Source organism: Trichosurus vulpecula, chromosome 8, assembly GCF_011100635.1.
Source record: "Trichosurus vulpecula isolate mTriVul1 chromosome 8, mTriVul1.pri, whole genome shotgun sequence".
NCBI lineage: Eukaryota > Metazoa > Chordata > Mammalia > Diprotodontia > Phalangeridae > Trichosurus > Trichosurus vulpecula.
Genome location: NC_050580.1, coordinates 63,343,221 through 63,355,807, shown reverse-complemented (window position 1 = coordinate 63,355,807; position 12,587 = coordinate 63,343,221). Strand labels below are relative to the sequence as shown.

The 12,587-nt window shown below is 41.4% G+C and overlaps 1 protein-coding gene across 2 annotated transcripts in view; it reads right to left on the bottom strand.

Moving 5' to 3' along the window:
- Positions 1-12,587, bottom strand: part of BMS1 (BMS1 ribosome biogenesis factor) — a 35,273-nt gene that overhangs the window by 8,061 nt on the left and 14,625 nt on the right. For both annotated transcript variants that reach the window (XM_036735586.1, XM_036735587.1), the window contains exons 13-15: positions 11,024-11,105; positions 7,132-7,220; positions 1,401-1,577 (exon numbers count right to left, since the gene is read on the bottom strand). In XM_036735586.1, the coding sequence (XP_036591481.1) occupies positions 1,401-1,577; positions 7,132-7,220; positions 11,024-11,105 (348 nt within the window). The remainder of the gene's footprint in view (positions 1-1,400; positions 1,578-7,131; positions 7,221-11,023; positions 11,106-12,587) is intronic.

The following is a 12,587-nucleotide window of genomic DNA, read 5'->3' as shown; positions in this document are numbered from 1 at the left end:
TGCATGCTGTAGGCTTTAATAAATAGTTTCAAGTTAAATTGCTGTATTTGGTTGTTTTTCTTTTTTGCCACTTAGTGAAAAGCAGTTATTCATACTACAAATGTTCTGTTACAAGAACACTTCAGCCCAGGATTCTCTGGAGGTCGTCACTGATGTCAGAGGCTGGTGACTACCACAATGGCTCACACAAGACTTCTGTGACACTGGATCAAGGCAGACGTTAGAATGAGCCTCTTCTTGACTCTGCATTTACTTTAACCATCCATATGACAAGGTATTTAATACAGCTGCACTGACTTCACTGAGAAGATGTGGGCCACCAAAAGAAGCTCACTCCAGTTCCCCTTCATGAGGACAGGACATCTTATTTAAACTCAGAGTAGGGATTATTTCATTCTTTGTATTTTTATCTTGGCAATTAATAAATGCTTCCTGCGTGACTACTTGACCTAACATGCATTTCTCCCAGTACCAAGCATAAGATTCTCGACAATAATATTTAATGAATTTGATGAATTAAACAATGTTCAGAGCTGCCCCAAAGCTTACAATACTTCTCAATGGCAGGCCGTGACTAAGCCCCCTTTAAGCCACAGATGTTTCTAGGCCTAGCCCCAACCTGTCTCTTTGTGTGAATGGCTCCCTTTGTTTCAGCACCATCCCAACTCATCCCTATTTGCTTTACCCCTACATTGGACTCCTCGGGCAGACAACAATCTTTCTTCCTGACATCCCCTTCCACAGAACTTGCAGCTTCAGTCTGAGATGTCCTGCATTCCACTTCCACCACTTAGGTTCCTTCCTCTCCGAAAAGCTTGTTTTCCATCCCTTCTTATAATCATAGAAAGTCGGAGCTGGATGAGTGCTTAGAGATCAGCCAACTCACACTCCTGTTACAAATAAGTAAACTCAATTCCAGTGTGAGCCAGACTTGTAAATGGTGAGCCAACAGCAGGGCTGGATCATGAAGCCTCCCAATTACTTACAGGGTTTGTTTTTTTAGATAATGATGATGATGATGATGATAAAGAACATTTATTTAGTGCTTATTATCTGTCATGCCCTGTGCTAAGTGATCCTCCTAACAAGCCTGGGAGGTAGGTGCTGTTATTATCCTCATTTTACAGATAAGGACACCGAGGCAGATAGAGGTGAAGTGACTTGCCCAGGGTCACCCAGCTGCTACATGTGTGGGGTCCTCCGGCCCCCCCCCCCACCCGGCCCAAGCTTGTCACTTAAAGTCCCATTGCACAGAGTCCTATTGATCTATTCACAGAGCAGAGGAGTAGGAAAAGAGATAAAAGGGCAAGGTGAAGGGAAAAGGGGGAACAACAAAGAGTTTGGTTCTAATAACTGCAGACTTTCTAGTTCACAAATGGGGCTGACGCACTGACAGTTACCTGAGCCTGTTTCTGCATTTCCCCTTTGAGATCATCAAAATAGGTGGTTTCTCCTTCATCATATTCGTTATCAAATAATTCTTTCAATTTCCGCTTTTTCTCCAGACGCTTTTTCTTCGCATCTTCCTCTACCTTGGGCACTTCCTCCTCCTTAACTTCCTCCTCTACACTTTCAACCTGGAAAAAAGGAAAAAAAACAAGCCTCAATTCCAAGGGGAAAAAAAAAAGGTTTTAGGATTGTTTTCATCTTAAATCAGATTATGGGGTTTTACAACCACACAACTCACATGGATGAGAGGAAAAAACCCAGAAGTGAAAACAGTTAAAGTTGAACCTGTGCCTTCCCCAAATCTCCAAAAACTAATGCATAGGGATATGCGTCCCTCATTAGACCGCAGCTTCCTGGCACACGGAACAGGACAGCTTCTGACCTACTTTCTTTCAAGAACATGAGTTAACCACTACTTATCTGCACCTTGAATTTGTCAGTGCTGCTTCTTTCTACTTTCTTCCTTAAGCATAGTATTTGCACCTCACCCCCCAACCTCTGCCTCTTTCCTTCTCCTTTTCCACCATATCCCCCTGCCCTGATTCTCCCCTGGTTTCCAATTTTACAATGCTAAAGGTTTTAATTTTAAAGCCTTGAGAACTTCTCACATAAGCTGTTTTCTTGAAAAAAGAAATCAATCTTTGCATAAAATAGCTCTTATAATCAAAGTCTGATTTCTAAAACCTAAAGGAAATTAATACAAATTTCTAACATTAAAATCTGTTCACCAAAAGATAAAATGGTCAAAGGATGTAAATAAACGGCTCTCAAAAGAAACATCAATTATCAATGGCTATCTTTAAAAAGGGCTTAAAATCACTAGTAACTAGAGAAATACAAATTAAAACAAGCCACAGGTTGCCCCACACTAACTAATAAGCAAAGATGATAAAACAGAAAAGTTCATAGTTGACAAGGGTACACAAAATCAGTGTATACATTTGCTATTGGTGCAATCATGTTGGAAGGCAATTGGGAATTATGCTAGTCATAAAACTGTTTGCTTGAAACGAGCCTACTTTTGGGTTTAAACCTCCCCAGGGAAGATACCAATAACAAAAAAAGACCTATCTGTAAAGAAATATTTGCAGAAGGAAGATCTGTAACAGCAAAAGAAATAAATACATCAAAATAAAGGATGCTTCACGTCTTACTACAGGGGAACGGCTAAACCAGTGGTATGTGACCACAATGGAACATCAATCTATTATAAGGAACAATGAAAATGTCAAAGAAATAGAGGAAAACCTGTGTCAAGTGGTAAAGAACAAGTCAAAAAGACTAAATGCAATTTACAAAATCTGCATAAGTGAATTCAACTTTGACACTGAACAAAACTCAGACCACAAATGGTTGTCATCACCAGACTGCCAGCACTCCAGAAAGTTCTCCCATGGTCTTGCTTGAAAACACCTTGCATGTGGGCAGCTGGATGCACACAGGCAGAAACCCCCATTCTTCCTTCATGCTGTTTCACTTACCTCCTCATGAGGATTTTTTTTTTAAAGAAATTCACATCTCAACTAGCATCTGGAAGAGAAAGGGGACTGTGAAAAGATTCCTGAAGAAGGAATTGCCTGAGCTGCTAGAAGGAATCCAGATATTCTAAGAGGCAGAATTCCTGACATGAGGAACAACCAGTGACAAAGCAGAGAGGGGAGATGGAGCATCACGGGTAAAGAACAGCAAATAGAGCTATGGAACCTATGAAACAGCAGAGGGAAACAGGTCCCCAGCCCAGGAGAGCCTGGATGGAAGCCAGGAAGTTTCTATCACATGGTGCTGAGAGTGGAGGGCAGCCCAGCGTGGGCCGCACCAGGACAGACCAGACCCAGAATCAGCCAGCTGGAAGAGGTGTTGGGGCCATGAAACAGTGAGCTGTGGCAGTTACCAGACTTCTCAACCCACAAACGCCAAAAAGCAGGTTAGGGGGAAACTGTGGGATCGAGTTCAGAGCAGTCCGGCCACCAGCTCTGGGGGTGGAGGAAGTGGAGCAGTGGTGGCCATAGCAGCAGCAGGAAGCTCCTGAGGTTGCTCCCAGAACTCCATCAGCTGCTTTCCGAGTCCCTGGCTCACAAGGTGGGAGGAATCTAGCAGCGGATCAGAGTGGGAGTGCAAGGAGTGCTTTGTGGGCACAAAGGCAGATTCTCTTGCTGTGCCCTGCTCAGATCTGTACTGTGGTCCTGGTTGGCCATTCTTGGGGGAGGAGGAGCACTACTGTGACTGCTGTGAGTCTGGGGTGATAGAGGAGTAGAAGTAGCTCTGAAAACAGCAGTGCTTGGACCCTAAAGCTTGGGACAAAGTACTCTGTACTCTACAAGCAGTCATATCCTGACAAAAACCTCAAGGGTCAAATAGTTGGCTGGCAACATGAACAGGCAGCACAAAAGGACTCAGATTCAGACTCAAACTCTAGACTCCTTTTTGGTGACAAAGAAGACCAAAACATACAGCCAGAAGAAGTCAACAAAGTCAAAGAGCCTACATCAAAAGCCTCCAAAAAAAACATGAATTGGTCTCAGGCCATGGAAGAGCTCAAAAAAGATTTGGAAAAGCAAGTAAGAGAAGTAGAGGACAAACTGGGACGAGAAATGAGGGTGATACAAGAAAAACATGTCAATGACTTGCTAAAGGAGACCCAAAAAATTACTGAAGAAAATAACACCTTAAAGAATAGACTAACTCAAGTGTCAAAAGAGCACCAAAAAGTCAATGAGGAGAAGAATGCCTTGAAAGGCAGAATTAGCCAAATGGAAAAGGAGGTCCAAAAGACCACTGAAGAAAATACTACCTTAAAAATTAGATTGGAGCAAGTGGAAGCTAATGACTTGATAAGAAATCAAGACATTATAAAACAGAACCAAAGGAATGAAAAAATGGAAGACAATGTGAACTATCTCACTGGAAAAACTACTGCCCTAGAAAATAGATCCAGGAGAGATAATTTAAAAATTATTGGACTACCTGAAAGCCATGATCAAAAAAAGAGCCTAGACATTATCTTTCAAGAAGTTATCAAGGAGAACTGCCCGGATATTCTAGAACCAGAGGGTAAAACAGAAATTGAAAGAATATACTGATCACCTCCTGAAAAAGATCCCAAAAAGAAAACTCCTACGAATATTGTTGCCAAACTCCAGAGCTTCCAGATCAAGGAAAAAATACTGCAAGCAGCCAGAAAGAGACAATTTAAATATTGTGGAAACACAATCAGGATAACACAAGCTCTAGCAGCTTCTACATTAAGGGACTGAAGGGCTTGGAATATGATATTCTGGAGGTCCAAGGAGCTAGGATTAAAACCAAGAATCACCTACCCAGCAAAACTGAGTATAATGCTCTAAGGCAAAATATGGACTTTCAATAAAACAGAGGACTTTCAAGTTTTCTCAATGAAAAGACCAGAGCTGAATAGAAAATCTGACTTTCAAATACAAGAATCAAGAGAAGCATGAAAAGTTAAACAAAAAAGAGAATTCATATGGGTCTTACTAAAGTTGAACTGTTATGTTTACATTCCTACATGGAAAGATATGTGTAATTCATGAGACCTTTCTCAGTATTAGGAGAGTTGAAGGGAATACAGACAGAGGGCATAGGATGAGTTGAATATGAAGGGATATCTAGAAAAATGAAATAAATTTAAGGGGTGAGAGAGGAATATATTGAGAGAGGGAGAAAGGGAGGGATAGAATGGGGTAAATTATCTCGCATAAAAGTGGCAAGAAAAATCAGTTCTGTTGGGAGGGAAGAAGGGGCAGGTCAGGGGGAATGAGTGAATCTTGCTCTCATTGGATTCAACTTGAGGAGGGAAAACATACACACTCAATTGGGTATCTTACTCCACAGGAAAGTAAGGGGAAGGGGATAAAAAAAGGGGGGATGACAGAAGGGAGGGTAGATGGGGGAGGAGGTAATCAAAAGCAAACACCTTTGAAAAGGGACAGGGTCAAGGGAGAAAACCGAATAAAGGAGGACAGGATAGGATGGAAGGAAATATAGTTAGCCTTTCACAACATGAGCATTGTGGAAGTGATTTACATAATGATACATGCTAGGATGGGTGGGTGGGAAGGGAAGAAGGGAGAGAATTTGGAACTCAAAGTTTTAAAAGCAGATGCTTAAAAAAAAAGTTGGGTGTTGTTTTTGCACACAGCTGGGAAACAAGTTAGATAGGGAATGGGGCATAGAAATCTATCCTGCCCTACAAGAAAGTAAGGGGAAAGGGGATGGGGGGGAGTGGGATAAAAGAGGAGGGGCTGACTGGGGAAGGAGGCAATCAGAATATATGCCATCTTGGAATGGGGGGAGGGGAGAAATGGGGAGAAAATTTGTAACTCAAAATCTTGTGGAAATCAATGTTGAAAACTAAAATATTAAATAAAACCTTAAAAATAAAAAAAAAAGAAATTTACATCTCCCTTAAGATTGATTATTTCCCCCATCCTGAGAAGTCCCCTGGAAACAGAGTATCCTGGAAGTCCCAAGAGCCACAGTTTAAGAAGCAAGTGACCCCTCCCCAAACAAGGGATCAGTCACCCTTTGCCTGAATACTTCCTTCCAGCACAGGCAGCACAATCCATTTTTTAGGATCTCTAATTGTTACAAAGTTTCCCCTTAAACTGAGCCAAAAAGTGCTTCCCTGTAACTTCCACCCACATAACAGCTCTTCTAATAACTGGAACAATTATCACCTCAATCTTCAGTCTTCTCTAAACTATTACTAATTACTTCAATTAGTTCTCCTCATGTGATATGGTTTCCAGGCCCTTCATCTTCCTGGTCACGCTCTCTGGGCATGCACCAGCTTAAGTGTGGAAGGAAGAACTGAACCTAACACTCCAGACCTGGCATGTTTGACTTCCACAGAACAGAGGGCAAGTAGTCACAGATTTCATTCAGGAATTGCAGCAGTGTAGGCTAAAGCTGTAATAGTTTTCTGGCAGACATAACACACTGACATTTCAAGCTTGTGGTCAAATAAAAAAATCCTGAGGTCTAACTACAGACCCTGTAGTCTAAAGCTATGTATCTGACTTTCTTAATGACAGGATTCTACATTCAGAATCCTGGACTGTCAAAACTAGAAAAGGCCTTAGAAATCAACTAGTCTCATACCTTCATTTTTATAGATGAGAAAATGAAGGCCTTGATCTTATTAAATTTCATTTTATTAAATGTGATTCGTAATTCCAGGCTATCAAGATTTTTAATGCCCTCTCTGCCAATATATTAACATCCATAAATTTGTTAAATATAACATCCGTGATTCTTCTCCAAATTACTGATAAAAATGTTAAATGAAGAGGGGTTAAGGACAGTCTCAAGGCATTCCACTGGCCATCTTTAAGCAGACTAATCTATTAATCAATCTCTAAAAGAAAGGAGCAATGACAGGCTAAAGGACACTCAACTTTGTGTCTGCTTCTGGTGCAATTTTGTATAATCCCCTTCAAATGAAGGAAAAAACCTCAAAAATTCTTAGTTGTGGAGGGTAACAGCAACCAACACGAATGTTCAAATGACTCCTGCTTCAACCCCCATTTTCTCAGTAAACAGAGGAAGTCTCTAAAACCTAACCCATCCTCTCCCTCAGCCAGAGATGGTCAACAAATTTTCCTTCTACCCGAGGCGTTTGTGTGCTAGGAAGAGGGCCACATCTGAAAGGCGGTGAAAACGTACCTCCTCCTCCTCCTCCTCCTTTGGCTCAGCAGATTTTCCCTTGTGTACATCCCCAGTCTCTAGGTCTTCAAAGTCACCATAGAGCTCTTCTGTGAAAAAAGAACCATTGAAGGACAACTGTGAAACCCACAATTCCACATACTTCAGACTGAGCCCCCTGATACTTTTAAGATTCACTATAGGGAAACAGAAACCCCTTTTCTTCTTTCATTTGACAGAGTTCTGTATTCCTTGTCTTATTTCAACAAAAGCAAGTCACCATCTGTTAAGCACCTACCATGAACAAGGAAGACAAAAATAAAGCGCTTCTTCTCCTCAAAGAGTTTACAGTTATTTGACAGGAGAAATAGAACCTGCACAAACATAAAGCAATTCACAGAAAATGGGGGCGGGGAGGGCACGGCTGGGGAGAGATGAACATTGCCAACTACAGTAGGGATCCCTGTTTTTTGTGTGTCATGGTCCCTTCTAGGGTCTGGTGAAGCCTATGGACCCCTTCGGAATAATGTTTTTTTAATGCATGAAATAAAACACAGGGGATACAAAGAAAATTCAATTATACTGAAATAGATTATCAAAAAATGTTTTAAATGTTCAGATACTGACTCCACATTAAGAACACTTGCACTAAGAGGTGTAAGGAAGGATTTACAGAGAAAAAGGAAATAGTACATAGGGAAGGAGTCAATATTTCAAGAGCTGGCAAGGGGTAAAGGAGAAGGCCTGAAAAAATGCCACCAGCTTTACCAGCAAGAAATCACCAGCAACCTTTGAGACAGTATTCCTAAACAGATGAAGGGGTCATCAGAAGTCAGATGCTAACAGGTGAACAGGTGGAGAAGAAGGAAACACAGTGTATCTATCAGGGATGTCAAATGCAAGCAGAAATGGGGGCCACTTAACCATACCTAAGGATCCTTGCAAGCCAAAAACTGGCTGAGTTTTAAAAAGTAAGATTATCCATGTTTTATTGTCATTTTATTTATTCTGTTAAATATTTCCCAATTGAACTTTAATCTGGTTTGGGGGCTGTGCCTGGGAGCATTGTGGGCCACCTGTGTTTGACCCTTTGGTGCAGATGATACTTTTTAGGACTTTTTTTTGGCAATGAAAGAGAAAACAAGATATTTCTAGGACAAACTGAGAGGCTGGAAGGTTTAAGGCTGGGAAGAAGCTAGTAGACAGGGATATAAAAAAGGTAAAGTTGTACATAGCTGTGAGAGAGAAAGAGAAAGACAGTGAGGGGAAAAAATATGATGGAAGGGAATGAAGAGATACTTTGGTTGACTTTGGTTATTTGTTACAAAGGTCCTTCCCCCCCACTCCCTCAATGGGGGAGATGAGAGTAGGAATAGGGTTGCCCCCTCCAAAAAAGGAAAAAAGGTCACCAAGACATTCTTTTAAAATGCATAAACCAGAAGGCTAGAAAGGAACCGTGGACAGGTGGGGTAGCTTTGAAAGTTAAATGTTCAACTTAAAATATACTTAAAAGAAAAGCAAGCTTTGTGTACTATTCAGTTTCACGTTCAATCTTTTTTTTCTGTTTTACTGTGTGTATGGAAGCGCTCATTTTATTTGGTGTTTTATGTTCAGATTTTTTTTTAACCTACTACACTAGCTCAGAATGACAGAAGGGATAAATTCCCAGAGGAAACAAGGAGACATGAGAACGAAGCATAAGTCATCTGGCTGACCTTGGCAAGAAGGAGTCTTCCTCAGACACAGGAGCAAGAGGAAAGGATGGAGACAGAGAAGGGTTCTGAAACTGTGCAAAAAAAAACCTTATGAATGGCATCAATTTTCTCAAAACATTAAGAGAAGTCATGTAAAGCAAGAGTGGGATGGAGGGAGGGGGATGAGGAGAGAGGTTTGATATATATTGATACCTAAAGGACTGTTAGTTAATCAAGGAAGAATCAATGATTACAACATAGTAAGAGCCCACTGACCTTACATTTCATCAGTTTCTACAAGACCAGACACAACAGTCATCTGACTGCCTTTAGCATTGCTGCAGGAACAGAGAGGGCAGAAGGCGGGTGGTAATTCAAGGCTGAAGGTTGGCAGGGCACAAATGGTGGAAAAACAAGAGAGAGGGGATTCAAGGGTGGCAAACAGTACAGAGCTGAACCAGCTAACTAAAGGGCTGCCACTGTTTCAGGCCCTCATCGTCTCTCACCTAGACCACTGCAATAGCCTCCTCACTGGGCTCTCTGCCCCAAGTTTCTCCCCATTCCAATCCATCCTTCACGAAGTCAACAAAGGGATATTCCTAAAGTGCAGGTAACTAGCACAACTCAATTACCCTTGGGATCAAACAGAAATTCCTTTGCTCAGCATTATTTAATGTTATTTATATTCATATTATCTTAATATTTTTATATTATTTAATGTGCCTTCCTGCCTTTCCAGTATACTTATACCTTACTTTCCTTTTCCTCTACACTCTGCTGTCCCATCACAGACTACTTGCTTTGTGTTTCCCCTCTCTGGGCCTTTGCCCTGGCGGTCCTCCAGGCCAGGAGTGCTATCCCTCCCCACTTCTGCCTCTTGGAATCCTGAACTTCTTTCAAAACTTGACCTAAGTGCCACCTTCTGAAAGTGGCCTTTCCTACACACCCCCCCCCATCCCCCAGCAGCTAGTGCAAAGGTTCTGAATGTTTGTGTCATGGACCTCTTTTGTTTATGGAAATCTTTTCCAAATAATGCTTTTAAATGCACAAAATAGGATCACTAAGGAACAACAACAATGAAATACAGCTATCAAAAAAATATGTTTAAGTTCACAGGCCCAGGTTAAGAACTGATGCCAAAGCTTTCCTCTCCAAGATTATCCTGTATTTGACTGTATACATCTGCAGTCTATGAAAACATGTTGTTTCCTGCATGAGAATGTAAACTTCATGAAAGTAGGAAATGTTCCCTTCTCAACTCTGTGTCTTCGGGGCTTAGCCCAGTACAGGAGCTCAATATATTCTAGGATGACTGATGAATGAAAGAGCCAGATCAGTCCTGGTCACTGGGGTCAGACCTCATTAGAGGCACAGAAAAGTGTAAGGTTAATGGAATATAAGACCTTCCCCATCCATTAATAGACCTGTGTGTCCCCATTTTTCCTGGAACAGGGGCTGTGTTCCTAGGTCTAAAGGTAAACAGGTATTTCAATCACGGATGTCTTGCTGCTCTGAGCTCTGGCCAGCTCACAGCTGTGATACATCCTGAGTCACGTAGGGCCCACTGAGGGAAGAACTTTCCTAAGGGAAAGCTTGCTCGCAGGAAGGCTTTCACATCTTTTGGTACTAAGCTAATTAGGCACTGAGTCACAAGGGTTGTGATGCCTTCTGGCTCTGAGTCTATTAACCAAAAGTGTGTATATATATGTTTTGAGGTGAGATTTTGCTTTGGGGGCTCACTCATGGGAAGAATGTTCATGTGATTTGGAGTCCCCCGGCTTTGTGAACCCAGATGTTGGTGTTCCCTGTCTGGTGACTATCTATTACTTTGTTCAGACAGTTGGAGCCCTGTCTGTTGATCTCTCTGCTAATTTCTCTGCTTGTATTTTCTCCACATTCAGGGTGCTGAGTTTTCCCCTGAACTAGTGAATGATTTATTATATGTTTAATTAAAGTAAGGCTGTTGACCCCTTTAAAGTTGCCTTTCCTTTAAAAAAGCAAATCAAAGAACCTGTTCTAGCAGGTCATCCTAGGTGTGCTAGGGTGCTTGCTAATACAAGTAACTTCAGACTGTCAATGATTTAAAATACAATATAGAAGCAGTTTTTCAAAGTCACTGACTTTCAAACGAGATAACATAAGGGGCATGAAAGCATTTTCTAGATGTCAATGCACCAAACAGAAGTAGGTATTTGCTAAATATCTGGCTGCTTACTTACCATCATCATCCAAAAGTTTCTGTGCATCTTTATCTGCTTCCCATTTTCCAGTCACAAAGCAATCCCGAATATTGTTCATCACCTGACATGAAAAAACAACAAAAAAAACTATTTAGATCGTGGGCACTAAACTTTTCACATAAACTTTCTAGCTACCAAACAGCAATATGGTTTACATCGGCCGCTGGCTCTTACTTTCCCAAGCAATCTGTCATCTACTCTCTTTTGTCCTAAAGGATAAGCTTCTCTTTGATGCCTGCCTCAAGCACAGAACTCAATATGGAGCCCATGAGCCTAGGCAGCAAGGAGGAAAAGAGGCTATCTCACTAAACAGAGGAAACTGAGGCAGAGGGATATTAAGTGACTCACTCAAGCTGGAATCAGAGTACTCAATATGGAGCCCATGAGCCTAGGCAGCAAGGAGGGAAGAGGCTAACTCACTAAACAGAGGAAACTGAGGCAGAGGGATATTAAGTGACTTACTCAAGCTGGAATCAGAGTACGGTAATGCTACCAGTCTCACAACTTGTCCAAGATCGCACAGTCAAACAGACAACACAAAGAAAGGTGTCCTTGCTACATTTCAAATTCCAATCATTAGGAGCTTGACAATAAACTTTCCCCCCCACATTTTTCAACAAAAGAAAATTTCTGCAAAGACACTTTTCACAGCCTGGTCCAGTATCCCTCGAAGCCAGGGGCTCTTAACTTCTTCTATTTGTCCCAGACACTCTACCCCCAGAACAATGTGATAAAGACTTTGCACTCTTCCTTAGAATGTTTTTAAATAAATAAAAAAACAAAACAAAAACCACAGAATTACTAAGCAAACCAATCACAGTGAAATAGAATTATAGGGAAAAAATTTTTTAAGTCATGAATATAAACTCTTACTCTAAACAAAGTACTCCCATAACCGTTATTAGGTCCAGCTGCACCTCAGAAACTAGCTCACTTTTTTTTACAGCTGACTGAAGCCCCACCTCAAGCCCAAGTAATTAGGTTCCCCCTTAATTAGCCTGTGATTTTGTCCCTTCCCTTCCAGCTCAGTTCTCTACAAACTACGTGCTCCTTAACTTCCCTACTGGACACCACATGGATTGAATTTCCTACCTCTAAACCCTAATATTCCTGTAACTTGTTCTACAACAAGACTCTAATAACAACCAGCTCGATCTTCAGCTGTTTGCCTGTCCTGTCCACTCCTGGAGAAAATTACTGACTTGGTTTGGAATCTACATCTAACTGATCCTTTCTCCCATGGATTCTTTCACCTCCAAGTTCTAGGCCAACCTTCACACTTCTCTCCCTAGTTCTCCAAAATAACCATATGCTGCTCACTTTCCCATGTTCAAGCCACCAAGTCTGTTTAATCCTTTGGATATGTCTGAATTCCTGGTTAAGCTGCCCCTGATTAAGAACCCAATGCCACCAAGCCCAGGTTCTAACCGCAATTATTACACTTTACTTAACTGAAGAGCTTAATAATAGGGAATAAAAATAATTAATTAAAGATTAATAATAGGGAAAAGAGCATGCTTACCAGAGCCTAAGCTGTTATTCC